The sequence below is a fragment of the Tachysurus fulvidraco genome, chromosome 14 (genome assembly GCF_022655615.1).
Source record: "Tachysurus fulvidraco isolate hzauxx_2018 chromosome 14, HZAU_PFXX_2.0, whole genome shotgun sequence".
NCBI classification, from domain to species: Eukaryota; Metazoa; Chordata; class Actinopteri; order Siluriformes; family Bagridae; genus Tachysurus; species Tachysurus fulvidraco.
In genome coordinates, this window is record NC_062531.1 from 12,475,272 (window position 1) to 12,500,308 (window position 25,037).

The 25,037-nt window shown below is 37.4% G+C and overlaps 1 protein-coding gene across 8 annotated transcripts in view; it reads left to right on the top strand.

Moving 5' to 3' along the window:
• The window catches only part of LOC113656103 (IQ motif and SEC7 domain-containing protein 2), a 78,525-nt gene that overhangs the window by 40,685 nt on the left and 12,803 nt on the right, over nucleotides 1–25,037 (top strand). For 7 of the 8 annotated variants that reach the window (XM_047799787.1, XM_027167147.2, XM_027167149.2 and 4 more), the window contains 2 exons: nucleotides 23,228–23,516; nucleotides 24,726–24,926. In XM_047799787.1, the coding sequence (XP_047655743.1) occupies nucleotides 23,228–23,516; nucleotides 24,726–24,926 (490 nt within the window). Of the gene's footprint in view, nucleotides 1–3,657; nucleotides 3,927–23,227; nucleotides 23,517–24,725; nucleotides 24,927–25,037 lie in introns of those variants that run through there. The other variant, XM_027167150.2, reaches the window with a different exon arrangement.

Sequence of the window (25,037 nt, forward strand, 5' to 3'; positions counted from 1 at the left end):
TGCAGAGAGATAAATTATGAATGTTAGGAAATAAAAAATATGCGACAGGAGAAAGTGGTTCATGTTATTTTATACTGTTCATCAAAACCAAGCAAACCCTTGTTTTTATGTTGTATTATGTTTCTACATAGTAAGTTAACTTGATATTTTCTTTGTCTAATCGTCACCTGTCCAGTGTGGCTGTGTCTGTGCCCATTACAGATGCCTCAGATTCCTGTTCTAGGCTGATTTTCTCTTCTGCATTTGGTGCTCATCCACATGATTTGTTGTGCATCTTGAGATGCTTTTATGGCTATTTTCCTCTGACCTCTCTTATCAACAAGGTGTTTCGACCCTAAGAACTGTCACTCACAGGACGTTTTTGATTTTAGCACCAGACTGTCTAAACTCTAGAGATTGTTGTGTATGAAGGTCTCGAGAGTGTGAAGATCAAGGGGAAATCAACTGTTTCTTAAATATTCAAACCAGTCCAACTGGAATCAATATTTATACAATGGTTTAAATCACAGGGATCACAATTTTTCTTCATTCTGATGATCGATGTGACCGCAGCTGTAAAGATGTTCCTAGTAAAGTGGACATTTTATAGTAGCCTCCTAAGAAAAAACGTGAATAGAAGTTGAACACAAATTTATGAATGTATTTTTGGGTAAATTACCTCATCAAATATCTTGCAATGGACAGATCTGTTGTGAATAAGAATATCACAAGAGCACAAACATCCAAGCACAAATCAGGCATAAAATGTTCCAAAGTGTTCTGTAAGTAAAGCGCATGGGTGGCAACAAGACCCTGTGTGACTCTTTTTGACAAGTTTTTTGAGCAACTTTCTAATGAAAGCATTAAGCCAGCATTTTTAAAAATGAAAATCTGGACACAAAACCAGTCAAATGTTTCAAAGAAGGGATGTGTGTTTAAAACCACTGGTAAAGCTGCTGGATTAGAAAAAAATCTTGAAAGCTGAGCTTGAAATCTCAGTGGGTATGTGAGGCTAATAATTTAGACCAAAAGATTTCAGTTGAAACAATGGTTAAACCCCCCCTGGTTTAGCACATGGGTCAGTTAAAGCCAGCCGAAGTTTTTTCTCTTTTTTCCCCACAAAGACAAGCTGCTACATCAGCAAAAGCTTTTCATTTTAAGGGCATCTATGTTGTTTTTGTGTGATAAAGTAGAGGTAAATTTATATTAGGTTACATAAAATTGCTGTAGTGTCTAAAACCATTAAAAAGACAGGTAAGTCTTTATAAGGCTGTCATTTCTTGGGTAAGGACTTCATTAGAGATTGTAAATGCTCCCATAGACTATTGCATGAAATTGTAATCCATTAGATATACTGTATCAGGACACATTATATATCATGTCAAGACACTAATATTAAAAAAAAAAAAAAAGAAAAAGCCATTTTGGATAAAGGCATCTGACAAATTTATAAATGTAAATGTTGTTAATTTGTATATATACAATATTAAAATAATCAAATAACCAAAAATGTGGTTCATGCAGAAGATAATAAATAATACAATTCACCCGGAACAAGTATGAAAGATGGAGCTTGGCACGTCCTCCCAGCCATCGTTATAATGGGAATGTGAGTATGAGGAGAAGAGCCAGTGATTTTGCTTGTATCCCTGCTGGGAGGGAAATGCAGTCTGGGTGTGCTTTATAGGTCTAAGTGCACTAGCACAAGGCCACTGAAAATGGATTAATTCATTTGTGTGGCCTTTTTTTTTTTTTTTTTTTTTTGAGTCGCCTTGAAAAAAGAAAACAACTTCAAATATTCAGACTAGCATGTGGTTCAAACATGACTCTCTACTGATCTTCCGTACAAGGTAAGGATTACAGAAGGGAAAATATAAAGAATAATATGATGCAAGTGATTAAACCTTTGCAAAATGTGATACTGAATAGCTTCTCCCAAAACATTTGCTTAGAAATTTTGTCATTCCTTAACTGTGTGCTGTATCATATATGCTGATCCTTCTCTTACTGTAGTTAGGTGGGTGGGTAGGTGGATGTATGGATGATGGATGGATGGATAGATGAATGGATGGATGGATAGAACCTTACTAAGAAAACATTAAATTATAACTTTATACAGTAGGCATTATACAATTACAGACTGTTACTTTATCACAAAACACATTCTGTTGATATACATATGCATTATACTATATGTTTCTGACCTCACAATTACACCTGCTGTTGTATTTTATAAGAAACAAGGAAAAGATTGAAGTTTTATACTGCCAAGATAAAAATGTCTAAGTCACATAGGTCTAAGTCACACAAGACTAGCATGAACATATGGAGGAGAGTCAGAGCCATGGTGAAACACTCTCAGTGGTAAAAAAAAAAAAAAAAAGATGTAATACAATCTAAAGATAATACTGCTTTTAATTAGTTACATGCAGAAAATGCACCACAGTAAGAAAACCGATGATAATTCTTTACTGTATATCTACTGTGAGTTGTATTTTAATTCATATTAAAACATATTTTTAGCAATTCGGAAATCAACCAGAAATGTCATCCCTTTATACAGTATAGTAGGTGGCGTTTTATGGAAATGCACTGCAATTGGGACTTACATTCATTTCTGGCACAAGGTCTGTGTGTCATCCTTTTGCAATATCTCACTGACCGGTAAGAGTAATGCAATGAACATTTAGCTTTTTAGTATAAAATGTTTTCTGCAAGTCATCATTAAAAATGTACAGAGCCCTGACCTTAATCCCACTGAAACCTTTGGGATGGACTGGAGTACTGACCTGAAGCCTTCTTCCCAGAGGAGCAGAGGCTAGTATGGAGATCAACTCTGGGTTTGAGAATGAGTACATACAGTATGGGTGTGATAGTTGGGTGTCCACATACTTTTTTGGCATATAGTTATATTCCAATAAATTAACAAGTGTTGGATATGCATTAATTGGCTAAATGATAAAATGGCTTATACAGTTTGTTATGAGAGGCTGTTTAGGCCATAATACAGACTCGCGTGTGAGAGTATGATTGTATGCATGCAAGGTTATGATAGTGTGTGTGTGAGAGTATGGTTGTATGCATGCGGGTGTATGATAGTGTGTGTGTGAGTATGACTGTATGCGTGCGAGAGTATTATAGTGTGTGTGAGAGAGTATGACTATGGTTGCGAGGGTATGATAGTGTATGTGAGAGTATGATTGTATGTGTTCGAGGTTATGATAGCGTGTGTGTGAGTATGACTGCGTTCTAGGGTATGAGAGTGTTTGTGTGTGTGAGTATGATTGTATGCATGCGAGGATATGAAAGTGTGTGTGTGTGTGAGAGAGTATGTGAGAATATAGATGGATGTGTGCGTTAGTGTATGGTTTTGTGTGTGTGTGTAAGTGAGTACAGTTGTGTGCGCTAGGTTATTACAGAATGTGTGAGGAAGTATGTATTATGATATAAACGGCTTAGTTTGTTACCGACAGTAAGTTTTGACGTTTTTACTGAAGGTTTTAACTGAACGAATTAATGAGTCGAATCATGTTACTAAACTCAATTACCGGTTCATAAAAAGAATCATTTTGCTTATCACAACTGCTGATGAGTGCTGTGTCACGCCGAAGGCGCGCGAGCCACATTTTAACGCGTCGAGGATTTAAAGGCGGGAGAGAGAGAGAGAGAGAGAGAGAGAGAGAGAGAGAGAGAGAGAGAGAGAGAGAGTGAGTGAGTGTGTGTGTGTATGTGAGAGAGAGAGAGATATGGAGAGAGCGGCGCTTTGACGTTTCCCCTCAGCTCTGTAGCAGGAGTTCATCTCACAATCCCTGCCTTTTATTCCCGTGTTGTAATGGAGTCCGGAGACAAGTGAACGCTAAAGCGGCTACACGATTAGCAGCGATGTGGTGCATCAACTGCGCGTCGGATAAGACTCCTGCTATTCTCAATAACAAGCTTGTTTACTGGTAAGACCCTGTGCTGTAATTCGGTTTATTTTTTAGTTCATTCTATTTATTTTAGAATTTGGCTCGAGAACCTGTTTTTGAAGGTTATAATTGTAATCCTGTGGTTTTAAGCATCAGCTGAAGTGATGTGATAGCAGCTGGAAAAGGACACAGCGTCACTGCGCGCGCGCGCACACTGCAAAACAAGTGCGCGTGAGTGTGGTGTTTTCTGTTCCAGTGTTAGGATGACAGTCATCAGGTGAAATAAATGCAGCTTTGATGTGATATTGTTATACTGCGTTAGTCTGGTGGTCTTTGTGTGTGTGTGTGTGTGTGTGTGTGTGTGTGTGTGTGTGTGTGTGTGTGTGTGTGTGTGTGTGTGTGTGTGCTGTTACTCAGACAGAGGATTTGTGGAATCTGCTTGCACACAGATGTGCACTGGAAGAGCTGCAAGCTGTCAACAGATCAGTTCAGCAAGAGGAATCCATGCAGTGGCAACATGACATTTGATTCACACTGTAACCCTTTTGCGCAGTGAACAGAACGCAGTGTGGTGTTGGGAGAAACATCAGTGCCATGTTAGATGCATGATTCACTAATGATCCTAGTGCTGATTTTTTTTGTTGTTGTTCAAACCAGTTGGGTTAAACATACCGGTGTGAAATGTAATGCTGTTTAATAAGATCAGGGCAGTGCAGGGGGTAGTTTAGCTGCTTCAGAGGTCCAGGACCCTTGGTTCCATCCTGCATCATGCAACGTCTGTGCATGTAGGGGTTCTGTCTTTTGCACGTTGTTCCTGTGCCTGTGTGTGGTCTCTGGTGTTCTTTTAGCTCCTAAAAACATTCATGTATGCAGGTGTGCAATGATAAAATGCTCATAAATATGAAAAGTGTCTGAATGTGACAGATGGGGTCCTAACACCCGCCTCTTGCCCTGTGTTCCAGGGTCTGCTGTGACCCTGACAAGGATAAAGCAGTAAACATGAATGGTATCAGTGTTCGTTCAGTCCTGTGTGCACAAAAGCATCTGGTTCTTTTTTTTTTAGCAGTAAAAGCAATGGACTTGCTTGAACTAGGACTGTAGTACTGACATGCTGTCAAAACTTAAATTACAGAATAATCCCTCTAGGCAGTGAAGTGATGATGTTTGTACAGTGCATGTGAGACACTCATGAGTTTGTGTGTCCACGTGCTGCACTTTTTTTTTGTGGACTGTTTTTTGTCTCTCTGGTCCATCTGGATTTACATAAACACAGTAGGTGTTAAATTAGCACTATTGGTGTTAATCCAACACTGTAGGTGTTAATCCAGCATGTTTTTTTCAGTGCTACAGATTTGGCACGGTGTATTTTAATCTCAACATAATTGCTCCTCTGCAATGTGCACAATCACTGTTTTATAAATGGACTTGACATCACTGACAATGTACAGTATAAATACTGATATGCTGTCAAAATATTGGGCTTATAGCCTTGTTCAGGAAACAGTTTATTTACCAAAAAGAAAGTCGGTCCAAAGAATGACACATACTGAAATATACATATACTGGAATATAGTCATATGTATGTTTTCCTGTTATATGATTAGATTTAAACAAACAATATGATTCCCTTTTCTTTTCTTTCTTTTTTTTTAAAACTAAATTTACATTTGAAATATTCTTTTAGTAGATAAATTATTCTCATATTAAGATTTCTTTCAAGAAAAAAATATTATTATAAAATTATTATTATTTTATTGTCTAATAAAATATTCTGAAACAGGCTGAAAATGTTTAACTTATAACAATCTCATAAAAAGTGAACGTTATCTGCATTTGACTAAATTTGAAATATGTTCACTTGCTAAGATATCATTTTTAGTGTTATTTCCATTCTCTTTGAAACATCAGCATTGCTGTTTATTTTATGGTAAGTTTACTAACAGAGTGCCAGCAGTCATTGTACAAGAAATGAAAAATTGTGTTTTCAATAACTCTTACCTTACACTGGGTTGAAGGGCATCTTGGACCTGCTCAAAGGTCCAAATAGCTTTGTGTTTTTGTGAGCAGCAATGTATTGGCCAGTGATATAAATATATAACTTTGCCATAAGCCATGTAACATCTTTCTGTTCGATCACATCCTGCAGTCACGACATAAGGAATGCGTTTGAGGAGTCTCTAAATAGTGTTGATGGCCTGGGTATTATCCCGTCATTTTATTACGGTCTTCACTGAGAGCTCATTAGAAGGAAAATCAGGTTCTTCACAGAAGATGTACTGTTTAGATGACATCTGGTTATTAAATCTCACTGTATATTCATGTATGCCGGATTACCATGCACATTGTATTGTTCTGCAGTCTGGTAGAACTCTTTAAGGTTCTTGGATGGACTTTAAAACAGTTTCCCTGACAGAAAGGCTTCTAAATAGGAAAGTAGGCACACTTAATTATCCAACACACACAAAGCATTTTTAAAGAACTTTTTCTTGTGTATGAATGATGATAACCTATAATATAATTATAAATTCTTTAAACATTGGGTTTGTTAAAAAAGAAAAAGGAACCCATTGGAGGCTCAATCATACAATACTGTTTAAATGCAAGAAGGTCCTGCAGATATAACACACACAGTGAAACTAAATCCTATTCATTTGAGTCTTGTGTTTTGTTTTGTTTTTCCACACACATATGTCTTCATCACTCCACTTTCTGTGCTGCTGTTTATAGTGGTGGAGAACATGTCAGTTACAGTGTAGAGGAGATGTGTAATATTTTCTAATATTTGTATCCAGATCCTGTGCTGTTGTGCAGTGTTTCGTAACATTGAAGTTTGCTTTAGAACTTGTGTTGAAATGCAAATGCTGTAGCACTGCATGCACTACAGGCGGGATGCACACTGAGCAAATCCATACCGGAGTGTTTCACCCTCTCTCTCTCTCTCTCTCTCTCTCTCTCTCTCTCTCTCTCTCTCTCTCTCTCGTCTTCCTAACACGTGGACGTCGGATTCCAAAAGACTATTCGCGTGATCAAATATCAGGTGACGTTCCGTTCATCTTTTACAGGCTGCTCTGTATTCGCGTGCTTGTCATGCAGAGTAGGCTGTAGGGATTAAAGGTTATGTTTCAGGCTTTTGCAGACATTGTTCACCCGAGAGGTGCTTCTTGCTACTTTAGAAGCAATTAATAGGCCAGTGTGTCATATTTATAATGCACTCTGTTTCACTGAAGTGATTTGTTAGGTGTAATAACAAGAGTTTATGATGGCACCATATCTCAGTGGTTGACTCTAAGGGATTTTTATGACTTTCATACTATATTTGTGTTAATTAATTAATAAAGTGTACGAAGCTGGTTAGAAATGTTTAAAAGTGATTGCTCCTATTAAGGCAGCTACTTTATTAATTGACTGACTGCCTTATTTTCCTTTTTGTCCCATCACTGCTTAGCAACTGTTACTATTGCTATTGTTACTGCTATTACATCATTTGTGCTTTTAGCACTTGGCCAGCTGGATTGGATTTCCTATATAATTCCATTAAAACGTGTGACAGGAGGACCCATAAAAGCAATTTCTCATACCCTGATTGAGTACAACTGCCCTCTGGCAATATGATTCACAAAGGCTTATACTGTAGATGTGATGTTTGTGTGATTCCCCCATCATCCGAACACTGATACTATAACACACTGTACATCTGTATGGTTAGGCTAATGTAAACATCGATAATAATGCTGTAATATGGTTTGCTTGGCTGTGACTAGCCTTTAATATTGCCCTCTACGCATTATCTGCACTCTAAATCCATCATCTAGATGTAGTAAGTAATCTAGAGTAGCTTTAGTTATTATCCTTTAAAAGTCATTTATTACATTTATTTATATTAAGTTTCATATTATATTCAGAAATATTTATTAAACAGAATCTTCAGAGAGTAAACCCTACCACATAAACAGCCGAGGGTTAAGGCTCTTGATTAATGACACCAGTAGTTCGGTAGTGTGGGGGTTTAGCTTTCTTCCAACTATTGGCTCATGTGATATAGATTTTTCCCCTGCTCATGATTTACCATTTAATAAAACTTTAATCCTCCTGAATCATCCAGATGGAAAATGAGCATTTCTACCATTTCAGGTTTAATAACAGTAGGGGAGGGTGTGCTAATTTTATCAGCTGTGCGGTTGGCAAGTGTGAGGATTCTGAAACCTTTGCTGGATGGTGGATTGTGGCTTTATGTGCTGTAAACTTAATACATACTTAATATAATATTTTTACAAATTGGTTGTCCACGTGATCAACTTTCTAATTCTCAGCAAATGAACATTAACTTGAAGTAGACCTGTTAAATTGTTTTAGGTCAAAATCTTTGTCTTTCATGTCTCTTATTTGTTTTTCAGTCGTTTCCTAATAAATACAGCAAACCGATGTTAACTGTTAACTATATAATTGTGGGAGTCTGTTAAAAATAGTGAGTTCAGATCTACAGTATATTGTGGCTCATCTTCCATTTTATGGTGATAATAAAGATTGCTCTGTTGATGAGTTTTAAGGAATAACTTGCACTTATCTTTAAACTGTTGATCAAGGTTGGCTGGACTGGTAATTAAATGTAATCATCATAAATGTCACTGGTTATGGAACCTTTATATTGCACAAACTTACTTCTAGCATCGGTCTATTGTGCCTCTGGCCTTTTGACTCAGAGTAATCAAGCCTGGAGCTTTGGATTGGTCAGTTTGAGATTTCAGTATCAAATCATGATCTGTGATGAGCTGAGTGATCAGAGCACAATGAAGGCTGTAACTGTGAAATATTCAGTACCTTTTGTCAGGACTCAGCCCGGACTGGCCATGTGCATCTGTTTGTTTTGTGTCACGTGTCTGCCCCGCCCTTGTCTCTTCCTGCCCGCCTCTGCACACCTGTTCCGCATGAATCTTATTGTGATTAGTATTTAGTAATTAAGCAACGTTGAATTCTCTGTCGTTGTCATGATGTTGTCCTGTGTCATGTCTTGGTTCCTGTTTTGTGTTTCATGTTCTTATTTATGAAACCCTGTTTATTTTTACACTATCCTGCAGTTGTGTCTGTTTTATCCCCATGCCGCTGACACCTTTACTGAACTTGAGATTCTGGGTAATGGAGTGAAATAGAGCTCAATGTCACTGAGTTCAATGTTTAAGCTCAACAAAGCCAGAGCCAGTGACAGTCTTTGGTTTGGTCTTCCAAACAGCAGATTTGGTTTATTTATTTTTTTTTTATTCAGATTTGAAGAAGCTAACGGTGAATGGCCGAGATCATTAAAACAAAAAGAAGTATTTTATGGTAGCTTGCAAAAAGGGTCTCTTTCTTTCTGTGACTCTCCCTTTTACTTTCCCTCATGTTGTCTCTCTTTCTGGTCCAGATGTGGACAGCAGGACTGTGGACACACTGCCAAGTCTGTCTGCATGCTCTCAGTGTTGGTTTTAGTCCAATGTCAGACTCTCTCTCTGCACAGGACAATGTGGTGATTCAGTGTCCTGCGCAGTTTTCAGAGCTGAGTGCTTATATGGTGTAATAAAATGTTGCATCCATTTTTATATATTTTGCATTGTTTCATTCAATAGTTATAGAAATTTAATTGTGTGTGTTTTAGCGCCACCACAATCCCTGTTACTTTAAAATGAGAAGCAGGAAATAGGCTTTAGTTTTCTCATTTGCATAACGTTAAATGTAATGGACATGCTCTGATGCTCTCACTGCTGCTGTGTAAATACTGAAATGATCTCAGGCATGTGTTTTGCTCCCCCCTCTCTCTTTCTACCTCTCTCTCTCTCTCTCTCTCTCTCTCTCTCGCTACATGAGGCATCCTCCGCTCATTCTGCCTTTGCCACCTGTCTGCGTGTCCTGTGCTCCAGCCAATAACAGCAGTTGACTGGTCCTTGTATACTTCTATGAGATCACACCCATGTCTCTCCTCCTCATCTTCCTCCTACTTTTCATCATCATAGTTCGTCTGCTCATGTTATTTATTTTATACTTCTATTTTTCTCAGCCTTCTTTTTTCTCCTTTATGGTCTTTTTATCTTTGGATATAGACACATTTTTGAAGATTTGCTGCAGCTTTTAGGTCTACAAAAAGAGCTTAGCATCGTGTTTCTATTACTTTGTACTGTATCTTGTACGAAACTTAATAAGCTGCTCTCTGACAGCAGAGCAGAGCACCTAAACATCTTTTCGTAACGTATCTTTCCCTCATCAATGCCACATTCGAGGCTGTTGTCAGTCTGTGATAATTTGGGGGGCACAATAGGACGATGGCATGTTCCTAGCCACCATTACATTCAGTAGGTTCTCTATTGGTGTAGATCTTCCAGCTCTTTTCCATATACAGTATGCATATGTTTATTTGTGCCAACAAATGCTGTACTGTACAGAAAAAGATCCTGCTTTGTGAGAGGGTGCAGACATTAAAAATAGTGAGCCACTTTAAAATAAAAGCAATCGACATTTGTGTTGTCTCTCACTTATACCTGCAATACATTACAGTGTGTGCAACACCCAGCTTTCTCACTTGGCATCATGTGACTTCACACACAGAAGCACGTACATACACACACACTTCACACACACAGAGATTCAGCCTCAGATTTAAACACTCTGATGACTCAGACACGTTACAGTACTATTTTAAGAATTAATTAACAGCATATGATACTCAGCATGATTAAGGAGTCATAATTAAGCATTAAGACCGCCTCTCTCTCTCTCTCTCTCTCTCTCTCTCTCTCTCTCTCTCTCTCTCTCTCTCTCTCTCTCTCTGTCCCTCTCTCTCAATTAAATTAAATTCAAATGAGCTTTATTGCCAAAGAATTTAAAATGGCAAGGAATGAATATAAAATGATAAGATCAACAAACAAATAAATAAATCATCATATAAAAAGATAGTAAAATAAAAGCTCAAAATCTATAGGCATAAGTGAGGTGTGGTTTCATGAGGGCATTAATCAGCTTGACTCCCTATTGTTGTGGCATGTACAGTATGGATGAACCAAGCTGCTAAGGAAATGCAGTCTCTTTTTTTTCTCCCAGCAAATACTGGAGTTTTGTGCTCTCTCTCTCTTGCACTCTCTCTCTCTCTTTCAAGCACACACACACATAAAATACACATGTAGGCACAAATAATGCAGTATATTATCTAGTCGAAGGGCAGTAGTTGCATTGATCTGAGGCAAACCTCACCAACTAACACACACAGACCCTCGAGGGTCTCCATTTGTTGCCAGGGTTCCAAGCCGGAGCTGGGAGCACCGTACACTCTCACAAACAAGGAGTAGAATCACATTTAGACCACATTTGGTTGCATGCTTGACCTAGAGTTATTATTATACCATTTGGTATTTTTTCTCTGTATTTTTTGGGTTGTTTCTGGGATACGAATAAGCATAAGCTCAGTGGAAAAAGAGACTCCAGGAAAACAAACTGTATTTGTATTTGATAAAATATCCATAATAAAAATCTACACAAAAGTGTCAATCTGCAGAGTATTATGAAATAGTACCCTCAAGTGTCCAGTTCTTGGCAAGTACATAAAGAGGCTATAGAGCCGGGCTTTCCAAACAAAGGGTCACAATGTGGGGTCACTTGATTTACCAATGGCGTTGTTGGAGAAATTGTCTTTTTTTTGATTTATTTGTTAATTTTACAAATGAATGTTTGAAATATTGGAGACTGAGTTTGTGTAATATTATTTATAATTTTTACTGGGAAGTCGCCTTTAGTACGCCACATTTAATTTAATAAGGTACATGTTATTTTAGTCTTTTTTAATGCCACTAATGTAATTCGGCAATATAAATTGACAAATTTCCCTGTCCATTTTCATCATTTTATTTCAAATTGCATATTTAGGCCTATATACTATTTTAGTAAAAGTGAGGAATACAGGGTTCGAATTTTTTCAGGACTGTGAAAATAAAGATTTTTAAAAAAAAAAAAAAATGATTGTTCCAGGTCAATAAAGTTATCTGAAATATTTTAAAGTATATTTGTGTTTGTATTGCTTCTGAGTTTGTCTCAGTCACTCTGTGGCATTGTCCCTCTTCAGTAAACTTATGGTCACTCTAAAAGCAACTCTTTCTTTTTCTTCCTACTTCCTACCTACTCTTTTAAACATGTCACTAGACTCAGCCATGTAGACAGGTATTATGCAAGTACTGTCTGCTTGTGCTTCTGCTCTCCAGGCTGGTATGCCATTTTTACTCTTGTCTGTAAGTTTGAAGAGGATGAGCTAGCAGATAATCATGCTGCTCACTTATTCCGGCTCTATCAGATGGATACAAGTACAGTCATATCAGAGGTTGCTTTTCTAGCTTCAGTGTGTTGAATGAAAAAACAGTGTGATTTTGTTTCTTTATTAGTGTCCTCTCATGACAGCATTTTCTCCTGTTAAAGGCATATCTGACAGTTTCTGTCTTAAAAACATAAAACTAAATGAAAAAAAGGGCAATAACATTTTACAATATAAATTCATCTTCTAATGTAGCATGCACATAAGGTTCTACACTTACGCTCTCTCTCCCTCTCTCTCTCTCTCACATTCACACACACGCGCACACACACACATACACACAAACACACACACAGGTTTGTTTTTTAAACAGAGAGGATTGATTTAAACTATGTAAGCTAAAGTTAGAGTCTAGTGAGATACACTTGCCTTGAGACTTTCTGGTGTGATCAGGTATTTATTTATTATTTCTCTTATAAGCCAAGATTTTTCGAGTTCTTAGAAATAGAGTCGTTTTTTCAGTACACCACAGGACAATGATCATGTCTGCTAAATGAGCCAGCAGGGATGTGGGCTAATGATGGTAAAATTAAATGGAAAGAAAGCACCTGCTGAAGCACTGGCAAGAATATTTTCTGTGTTGTTGCTAACGATATTGATTAGTATTTGATCCAAATTTGAGTTCATCTACAGATAGTGGTGTTTTGTTCATGAATGAATCTGTGTTTTTGAATGAATCTGTTAAGTGAACAAATGCGTCACTACTTTGGCAGTGAAGGAGCATGTTATTGGTTGTGCGTGTTGAAAGAACATGGTCCTTACTGAACAAAAGACTTGATGTTGAGTCTGAACAAGAGCTGTACTGATTCTGTACAAACATGTGGTTCAGTGAGAACTCGAGGAACTAGTTTGTGAACGATACGAACGGTCTGGGGTTTGTTGATCATGGACGAACTGAACGAAGGAGACACGTCATTTGTTCAAATCAGATGTGTCTTTCTGGTTCAACAAGACAGACCTTTCAGGAGCCATGCTCATGGATTTCAGCCCTGAAGAAGTTTTGTGTCCTAAGCATAATCCCAATTTATGAATATGTAATGATTGATGATGACCTAGCACAATGAAAATGACCTCAACTCAAAGATGATTAATGCATACTGTATGTCATGTCTTTTTTACTCAGCATTTGAACAAATGTCCTGCTGTCATTCAAAGTGAAAATAGTTATTAAACACCCGTCTTAGTACATTTTAGACATGCAGCAGCAACAAGGGTCACTGAATGAATCAATTGAACAAATCTGAACGAATTGTGAAAGGAGTCTAAAGATTTGAGTCCCTGGGATGAAGTGAAATTACCAGCACTAACCCACAGCATGGGCTGAAAGTGTTTGTTATAAAAGTGACAAGTGAACTGAGACAGTGCCTTATACAGGGTTTTTCCTGGGTCAAAATTGGTCTTCGGTGGTGGCTGACCGACATGGCTGACCGACAAGCAAAGAGTACCCTAGTACCCACATGATCCGCAATTGACAATAAATGTTACATTTAAAATAAATACAATGAAACAGTTTGTGATTTTTCTACAACTGGCTTTCATAGTTTTGAAAGATAAAATTATTTTTTGATAGACCTGATAGTTATTTTAGTATAATCATATTAGTTAAAAAGTAGCATTGAAAAAGTAGCATTAAAAGGTGTAATAGTGTAATTTTTTACAAAATTTAATCAAATTTGCAGCTAGCTAGCAACAGCTTGCTTTGTGCTTTGATCTAGTTTCATCTCACTCCAGTCTAACTTTAAACTAAATGATTTTATAGGTAATTTACTACACATTGTCATAGGCCTATACATAGTGTGAATTATTAAGGCTAAATTTTACTAAACACTCTTGCTAAATGGGGTAAGCACACTTACTTTCTCATTTCAGATGTGTATGTTCTAAGAAGTAATGGGGGGGGGGGTTGTGCTCGTTCTCTCCGTCACTCCGTCAGTAGCCTGCTTCACTCACAAAACCCAATTACACATCAAATAATGCTTTGGCGGGGCAAAAAATCGTTTTTGGCGGCCGGCAAAAAAATTTCAATGTAGGAAAAACATTGTTATAGTTCTGTATGGCATGGCATACACTTTCTGATTAGGTGTTATGATTATGGATTTGAATGTGAGGTGGCACTCACTTTTTTGTTGTTGTTGTGTTTAAATGTGTTTTTTCCCCCAATTATTAAATTGCATCATTTTTATACCTCATTTTACCTCATTGCACAAATACCCAGCTTAGCACATCAGTTCATTTCATGACCAGAAATTACACATCTCAAATAAACTCTTTTAACAAAAGACTAACATTGCTTTTCTTCAGAGAACAAAGTTTTTTACTAGTTTCTGTATGGAAGTTCTGTACTTTATACGGTACATATTGTCATTTATTTCCAGTGCTCGGTGCAAAAGCAATTCTTTATAGACTGTAGCAAATATACCATAAACAAAATGGGGGGAAACATAAATGTAGTGCTTGAAAAAAAAAGAAGAAAACAATAGTTGGTTTGCTTATGCTTTCCACCTCTTGTGTGTGATTAATTAGCAGAAAATAATATAGGCGGAAAAGTCACTGCGTATTTGAATGGACTGAAAATTAGTGTGTGTGTGTGCAAGAGGGTGGTGAAATAAATGCCTTGTTGTCCTATGCAAATGAGCTGCATGTTGTTTTTTTTCCATGGAGGTCATCCAAAAATGAAATGAGCCACTTTATATTGTACGAGCCAATTCAGGATTTGTGGTCTAATATTTCTGCACACATACTGTGCTGTTGTACTGTGCACAGTTCTCTGAATCAAAGACTTCACTGTGGCTATAAGCTTTTCATTAAAATCAATATTCTATTTATTATTTAGTTAACTGTTACCAAATTGGCATCTAATCGCTTATTCATTTGCTTTTCAGTTTTTAATGTAATCAGAACAACTGCTTTGTAGAGGCCAAATGTTTGTGAATGTCTGACTATCACACCCATATGTGGACCATCCCTAAACCATTAGCAGTAATTATGTTTGCTTTGTAGAAGCCAAAATTGTTTTCTTATTTAAGCTTAGACAAAAATTTATCAAGAGTAACTCCTCCTAGGGCTTTCGAGCCACATGCACCAAATTCGGATATGTTGTAGACTGAAGTCTGAAGTTTGTTGCTATTACTTTTATACAGTAAGCGATTCGAGTACCGGTACTTCTGGTACCGGCTCTCAAAACTGGCCTTTTTTCCCCATAGACTCCCATTATAAACTTTGGAGGTTTATAACTCGGCAAGCTTTCAAACTATCTACACCAAACTCGGTCAGCTCCTTTAGGGTGATATTCTGAACAAAGTTTTAAATTGGTGTACCGACTGGCCTTTCGGGTGTGCTGCAGCCCCGCCCCCTAAATATACAAAATCAAAAAACTTTTTACAACATATCAAAACACGCAGAACAATGAGGGGAACTGCCTCACGTGTATTCTGATGACGTCACGTGACATCACGTGACAGAATACACATGAGGCAGTTCCCCTCATTGAAATAAAAAATTAGCACAACATGGACAAAGTGACATATCAAAACAATCAGCCCAATGTGAGGAACTTCCTCAGGAGTATTTGGATGAGGTCACATGCTTGTCTCCGCTTACAGTACCTCCAAATGTTTTGGCAACCTAGCTTTCTGTCCACTTGCCTCCAAAAAGCACCATCCGTTGCGAATACTTACTCAAAGCCAACATCAAAGTTTGTCGAGACAAACTTTACAAATCTAGTTGTATAAATGTTGTTGTTTTGTAGCCTTGCAGCAGACCGGTTCAGCATGACAGTACCTCTGTGCATAAAACAAGCTCCATAAACATGGTTTATTAAGGTTGGAGTGCAAGAACTGGAGTGTCCTGTACAGAGCCCTGACCTTTGGGATGAACTGAAACACTGACTGTGTCCCATGTCTCCTCACCTGACATTAGAGTCTGACCTCAATAATGATCTTGAACAGCCAGCATGCAGAATGAGCAAATTTCCACAGATACTTTCTCTCTTACATTTCTTGTGTAACAAATCAATATGTATTCATTAGGATTAAGGGAATGAACATTCTGTTTCAGTAACTGGGATATGGGAGTTTTGAATCTGATATTATTGGATATATTAATGGATAGTAATATTAAGAAACAGAGCATTATAGTTTTCAATATAAATGCTGTTTTTATTTAAAAATTGTTACATTTGTTGAAATTGTTGTTCAGTTGTTTTTTGGTTTTTTTTATTTCTATAAAAAGTCTTTTTACAGAAATGGTGGAGTGGCTGTAAAATGCCCCAAACCTCAGGTTTTAGCAGTGTCTCCCAGATATACTGTTGTGGTTAAGGGTACAGTACAAATACATTTAATCTATAGAAAAGGAGAAAAGCATCTTCAGCAGATTCAGCCCCAAAAAATTTAATTGTTTTGGAAAGTTTGGATGAGGGTACAGTAAAAATGTACGTGCTATTTAGGCAAATTAGGTTACTGTAACATTTTTTGAATAGATTTTGGGAAATTCAGACATTAGCTACATGGCATTCATAAACTGAATGTAAATGTTTAAAAAATTGAATTGAATAAATATATCATTATTACATGAAAGAGAATATTTTTTCTATACTAATACTACTAACTACTAAAAAATAATTTAGGAACTATAACTTTATATTATTATTATTATTATTATTATTATTATTATTATTATTATTATTATTATTATTATTATTATACAATTGTTTCTCTATTACCTGAATTGCTAAATCAACCCAGTTCATATTCTCTCTCCTTTTTATAACAATTAACAGATCAGTGAAAAGGATTTGTAGTATTTTGCAATTAATGCATTTGTATCAGTGAGTATAACCTGTTTATAACCAGATTTATACAAATAACTTTTTTTAATAGGTTTGTATACATTATAGGTTGAGTAGTGGGTTGAGAACAAGCTGTGTGGATTGTGCCAGGCTCTCTGGACAAAAACCTCAGCAGCAGTCTGTGCAGCATGTTTAATTAACAGCCGTTCCATTAATCACACAGGATTGTTAATTATAGCTAGCACTGACCTCCTGTGACCTTGTGAAATCTCAACTCTCTCTGTCTTTCACTCCATCTTTATTTGCCTCTACACATATTCTTTTACACAGACACTCACTCTCATCCCATCCTGTCAGTGAGGGTGAAAAAAAGACAGTTTTTAATTTTATTTAAATTTAATTTTCAGATCAGTAATGATTTAAAGAAATTATTTAGATACGGTACAAGAGTCTATTATTTGGGGTACGAGACCTCCTCTGCACTCTCACTCAGTGTAGCCCAGGGCTGCCCTCTCACTGTCTGTCTAAGTTCTTCTCTATTGTTCCACATCTAAGTGAAACTGGGAATAATTCCACGCCTCTGCATTGCAGACCCAGGTTCTGCAGTGAGAGTTCCAGCTGAGGTATTTGAGCTGAGATTCGGTGTTTGAGTTAAATTGCGTTGTTGCTGCTGTAGTTTCTGAGCATGAGGCTCTGTGGGGAAGCACACAAATGTCCTATTAGAGAAGAGAATGAATAAGGGAACCAGACCCCGGCTCTTGGCGTTACTGATGGATGTTGTGCACACTGAAGGTTTGAGATATCTGCATGCATCTTTTGACTGGATCTGGTGGAAATTTTGAACATTTTTGAGAATTTTAAGCTTTTGATTATTGCATGAATATATAGAGAAAATCATTAACAGAAAATCATGTTAGAGATTTAAATTGAACTTATAAAGCATTAGTTATTAACAGCATTCTGTATATTTACTGTACAGAAATATGACCTATACAGAATTTATAATAAAAATGACTAGAACAATAAATAAGGCAAAATTTCAAACAAATTCTTATTTACATAAAATCATAGCAGTATCAAAAGTGAGTTGTTGTTTTTTTTTTGTTTTTTTTTAAATACAGTTGTATCAAAGAATGTTTCTTATATCTTCACTTAATACAATGACCACTTGGGGTATTAATTCTAATTATTAACAGTCATTACACAAAAGTCAAAGTCAGTTGTGCTAATTCATCTTTGTATAGACTGTAGTAGATGTTAAATATCTCCCTAAAAGTTTCCTGGATTTGTTTCACAGTTTTAGGTGGACTGACCTTTAGTGGTATATACATTAAAAACTTGACTGCACTGAGGAAAGAGACTTTACAGCTATCACATGTATTAAGAAGATAGTAAGTGAAGTCTATGGAAGTGTGTTAGAATTTGTTTTAATGTATACATTTTTGTACCATTTTGTAATCAGTTTAATTATCTAACTGAATTTCATTAATTATTTTCATGTCTGCTGCTGGGAGACATTAGACATCTGAGTTGGAGTAAAATTTACTCTCCAAATTTCCTGCCAATTCCGACTCCTGACACAGCACTGACTGTGAATCACCATTACAGGATTGACAGGGAGGACTGCCAGAACCTTAAAAACATCTTATTCTGAAATGTCTTTGTCTCCTGACTTAACAAAAATCCCAAGGCACTGTAGGTTGTTTTTATACCAGAATTATGTGCATGCACATATGGTACACATTATAAAAATTAAATACAAAATATTAGGATGTGCTGGAATCAGTGCTGTTTATAGCTTTTACACTTAATAATTGGCAAGCTATCTTTGTTAAATTAAGCTGCCCTCAGTTCCTGATTGTTCTTAGAGCATTTTGCCTTTAGTTTCAGCAATGATGTACATGTTTAGGTGGACTCAGGTAAGGTGATTGACTGATTGGTCGCTGTAGAATAATCCATGTCTTAAAACCATTGGGTTATAACTGGGTTATTAAGTATTATTTGGGTAATTTTCCATCTGCACTATGAAGCATTGTCCAGTGAGTTTGGAAGCATTTGACTGAATGTGAGCTGATAATATGGCCAAACACTTTTGAATTCTTCCTACTGTCTTTGTCAGTAGTCACATCATCAAAAAATACAAGATAACCAGTTCCACCAGCAGCCATACATGCCCACGCTATAACATGAGGTGATGTGCTTCAGATCATGAGCAGTTCCTTTCCTCCTCCATACTCTTCCCTACTCATTCTGGTACAAGTTTAACTTTTTCTCATTTGTCCATAGGATGTTGTTTCCAAACTGTACAGACTTGAATGTTTAATCTGGTCTTCCTTTTTTGAGGCTTGCCAGTGGTTTACATCTTGTGATACACAAGCCTCATTTTTTTTCATCCACCAACAGTCGTTTTCAGTGATGACTTCTGGGTGTTTTGGTGTTTCTGAGCTCAACAGTGTTTTATATTTTTTAGAATGTAATAAATAAGTGAATTTGGCTATATCTAATGTTTCATTTCTCTTTTGAATGGGTTTATTTATGTTTTTTAGTTTAATAAGGATTTGCTTCACTAGCCGTTACAGGTCTTTGTAGTTAGTGAGAGTTAACAGCAAAAGGTTACAAAATGCAAATGTCACACAGGAATTCAACTCTAGACCTTTAATCTGCTTACTGAGAGAAAAAATGAGGGAATATCACACATCTGACCCGTCAGTATCCTCAAATTAAAGCTGAAGGGCAGCACTTTGAGGTCATTGTTTTAGTTCAAATAAACATGGAGTTGAAGCTCATATAACAACTTTGCCGGTCTCAAAATATTTATGGACCTGAAAGTATGTTTGGTATCAATTATACAATTATCGCATTGTTTTACTAATGTGTCAAACTTATCACATTTGCTGCAGCCCAACCTACTGTTTTTATTTTGGTGTATTGTATTGTATTGTATTGTATTGTATTGTATTGTATTGTATTGTATTGTATTGTATTGCAGTTCTTCTAATACTTTGTAGCTGTTTTCTCTGCTCATTACAGCACATCATTGTGTTAGACAACAGGTCGGGCTGTTTGAAACGAGAAATAGATTGTGTACTGGAGTTGACCTAGGTCTTATCTCAGTGTGTGCTGCCCTGAGGGATACACAAACAGACACATACGTACACACACACACACACACACACACACACACACACACACACACACACACACACACACACACACACACACCAGCCATGTGATTGGTTGCTGCAGCTGCTAGAGTGTCATTGGTGTGCACACATGTAAATACTTGTGTGTGTGTGTGTGTGTGTGTGTGTGTGTGTGTGTGTGTGTGTGTGAGACATAGAGAGAATGGAATCGAAGATGAATTTCAGTGTAACTCAGAATGTAATTAATTAGACATCTAATAGGAGAAGAAGGTTAAATATACCAGGAGGATTCAGTTGTTGTAGAGATTTTTTACACTTTCCATTTAAATGGGTTGGGTGTATTAACGTTTTGTTTGTTGTTGCTGTCGGAAGCTTTTAGCGGTTGCTAATGCTGTGCCTTTATGTTGGTGGTAACCAGTTGCTTGCAGTGCAGAGAGATTTGCAATTCTGTGAGAAGGATATGGAGAGAGGACGAGAATCAGATAGAATAGACAGGTTGAACTGGCTGGTGCTATTTCTGAATGCACTACTGCTGCTTTTTATTAGTGAGTTGATGAAGCTGCAAGTAGAAAACATTAGTGATTGCTGATTGACAAATCATCAGGGGTTTTTATATCCAGCATGATCCTGTATCCGACCAAGCTTAGGAATTTAAGTCCTGGGATTTCCACCATGCTGTATACATCCATATCTAACTTTCAGAGGTAGCTGGGACTGGGACTGTGTTTAAGTGCATGTGCGTCCTGAGCCATGTGGTTTCATCGGAAGAAGAAACTCCCACATAGGGCAAAAGCCTACATGTGAGTATGAAGGAGAATGACAAACTTGCGATATATTTAATATACATCTATTAAGTTCTCAAAATTAAAGATTAAGGAAACTCAATTATAGCAGATCATATCTGATTGTTGTTGATGATGTTTATTATGCTGATGATAGCTGTATTTATGACGGTGATGCAGTTCTATTCTGGACTAGATTCTAATATCATTTAAAAATTTATGAAGACTATAATTCATATAACTATAATTAAATCATCAACACACTATAAAGGAGCTTAAAATAAAGATATATAGCAGGAAGACACTTGGCGTCTTGTTATATCCAGGGAGAGTGCCACAAAAATTGCACTACTTATAAAAAGCTTTCAAAAAGCACATGTACAAATAAAACCATACAATATTCCTGTATTCTTGAGCTAAAAGATCAGTTATTGATTGTCTTTCTTTTTCTTGTTTTTAGAGTTTACGTTGTCATGAAAGGTGGCAATAATTCTGTAGGACATTGTAGAGAAAAATAAATAGTTAAATAATGATTAAACAGCATTTCTCTGTAAGCAGCAGTCTGCAGGTTCATGTTTTCTTTTGTTTAATAATCTTATTTTTGGTTTATTGCCATATTATAATAGTAAATACTAGATATTTCTGACTATATTTTCAGTTGCTGTCATTTTTTGCACTGTTCCTCCACCCCATGGATTAGCATCATGGCTGTGATTGCCAAGTCAATAAACATTCAATGAGAATTCAGGGCTGTGTTCCAAAAAGCCTACTGTGCACTACAATTGTGTCCTATTTACTATGGTAGTATGCACTTTGGGATGCTGAGTATTTGTGACTATGAGGGTATAATTATCCACTGTCATTTCCTCAGAATTATAGAAGTTATGAGAGCTTGATTATATCAGACTCTGTCATGTTCTTCATTCTGCACCTGCCCTTCACTGTGGAGTCAAAACTTTTTTTTCGTGCCTGAAGGGATGTGTTTTTTTGGCATCTGCGCTTGAATACGACACAAATTTCCTGCTAGTTTTGACCTGACACCCCGACACAGCTCTGACTGAATTACTATTATAGGATTGTCAAGGAGACTCTTCTTGTTATAGATTGTATCGTCTGCTGATTTACACGCATTAAGCCGTATTCAGTGCGGAGCTTATTGGCATAGTCCGTATTTAATACTGAAACTGGTCACATCGATAATCAGCTCACGATATTTAAAAAAAAATGCTGGTAATTTGAAAAATTTAAATTGGAGTAATTCATTTGAAATATTTACAACAAAGACTATTTATGATGTATATGAATAATGTATTGTTAATACTTTTATAGATGATCATTTCAATACTTGTCATGTTCTCATTCAACTTAAACACGTGTGTAAACCGTCTGTGAATACAAGGTGCTTTCTCTGTCTAAACAGTGAGATGACCTGAGGACTGAGGTCACAGACTCAGTATATAGATATAGGTTTAAGTCAATGAAAGGTACAATAATATTAATTATTTGCCCAACATTAGTAGGAGAGCAGAACCTTAAATCCAGCTACCTATTTTATCTGTATGTGTACATACATTGTATGCAGTGTGTGATGTATGGAATGTGATGCGGTCAGTGTGAATGTGTGTGGATCGGGTGTGTTTATGTAAGGGATTTGTAATGAAAGTGGGAGCTGGGAGGACCAGTGTTCAGTAATGAATCATTCATGTTGCACTGTTTTAGCTAATACAGAGAGCAGAGTGGGTGCAGGTACAGTGAAATGGCTCTTCACGCTGTCTTTGTACTCTGTCCAGTATTTCTCTCACTCTCCTCTCTCCTACTCGCACTTTCTCTGACTCATCGCTGAGTGACTCAGAGCTGCAAAGCTGTCGCTACCCATGGTGCCTGACTTCTCTCACATGACAGAGTGGCACACATGGTGCCCTGTTTTTTTCCTGCCTTCCCTCCTCTTTGTCTCAGTTTCTCTCTTGCACTCCACCATGTCCTCCCTGCATTTCTGTTCCATGCTCCCTCATCTTCTCTGGTTTCTCTTTTTTTCTTCTGCCAAATGACTGAGCTCTGAGTGTTTGAGAGGCTAATGTTGTGTTAGCATGCTAATATTGCTGTTTACACACTGTGTATCATCAGTGGTCTTGTTTTGATCTTGTGTGTTGGCATCATTTCGTTCTATTTCTGTCTTTGTTTCTACCTCGATTGGATTAAGCTTTTTTTTTAATGTTATTTATATCCTTCTTCTCTATCTCTCTCTCTCTCTCTCTCTCTCTCTCTCTCTCTCTCACTCTCTCTCTTTCTTTATGTGCATATCTCAGTGTGGAAGGGGATCCTCACTGTGGGGACACAGGCAGTTTCTCAGAGAGCTCCTGCAGTCAGGGCCCATACCTGCCCATTTCGGACCGATACGGGAAGGTTACAGGAGAGCCTCTGGGCTCCCAGGGGCCTCCTGTGGCCCCTCCCAGCCCAGCAAGTCTGGCCTGGGCCCAGCGCACACGCCTTCAGCCTGCCAGCCTGGCTCTGCGTAAGCAGGAAGAAGAGGAGAACAAACGCTGCAAAGCACTCTCAGACAGCTATGAGCTCTCCACAGACCTGCAGGATAAGAAGGTGTTTTATTTTTATGAGAGAACTTTTAAAGACTCTTTAATTCATAGTGAACTTTAATCCAAGCAGTGAAGTCTGTCAGGGAAGTTGTCATCTCATGCAGTCAAATACTATTTACAGTATTTTCCGCACTATAAGGCACACCTAAAAGTCTTAAATTTTCTCAAAAATCGGCCGTGCGCCTAATAATCTGGCGTGCCTTATGTGTGCACCGAGTTCCAAAAATCTGTAAAAATGTTGTGTGACTTTAGTAAACGCTCCGCTTGATTGACTGTCGGACCATTTCCTGCTGACACACGGACATAATACATACACTACGTACGCTGGCAGCGATAAACCAATCAGAGGACATTATGTGATACGTACAGTACATACGCTTACCTTTGCCACGCCTCCGGTAGGTATACTACCGGTATGGTGCAAAACAACATTTGTTTCTTCCTAACCATTATGCGCTCCAAACTCCAGTCAGGTAGGTGGCTGTAAATGCACCTTAAGTTGGTTTGCCATCCGCCAATAAAAATCAGATGCTTACGAGGCACAATTCAAACTACAGGCTATCAGTTACACGGTTGTAATGGGAATAGAGCAGCTGAAAGAATTGTCAATGTAGCTATGGTTCGGAAATGGAGGAAGCAAGAAAATGTACTGCGCCAAGTTAAGAAGACACAGTAGATAAGGACTTTGATGGATTTGTGGGAGAAGATTGATTAAAAAATAATGTGTGTGTATTGTTATATAGAATAAAGTTCAACTAAACTCACTGTTTTGCTTCCGTTACCTTTTTAAAACGCCTTTACAATACGGTGCGCCTTATGTATGGGTTAAGTACAGAAATAGACCCCGTAATTGAGACTGTGCCTTATAATCCAGTGCGCCTTATGGTGCGGAAAATACTGTAATGCATTCAGTTTACTGACAGTTGTTTTTACTGTTGTCTTGTCACACCTTTACATAATCAGTGTAAACATAAGTGTTTCTTTACATTGTTTTAGGGTTGAATTTTTTTAATCATTCAATCACATCGATATCCTAAAATCTTACTAGTGCATTTTCAATTAATAGCCCATTTCAGAATGTATTAAAGAAACTTTCTTCTACACTGAGATTTTTTTAAAACTCACATTGGTTAACAGATGAATCTTTAGGTGTAGGGAGGATAGGAAATGTCATTCGGAAAAAATCTTTCTGATTGTCTTCTCTCTCTGCCAGGTGGAGATGTTGGAGAAGAAATATGGTGGTTCATTCCTGAGTAGACGAGCAGCACGCACCATCCAGACCGCTTTCCGGCAGTACCGCATGAATAAGAACTTCCAGCGACTACGTAGCTCCGCCTCAGAAAACCGCATGACACGGCGTATTATCCTTTCGAATATGCGCATGCAGTACTCATTTGACGAGCGTCCGCCACAGGTACCTCATTCTGGGCTATTTTTTATGTACCCTGGTCTTGAGATTAATTTTGGTCTAATGGTAATTGCCCCACTTAGCAAGCACCAAACTGAAAGGCATTCATACAAAAAT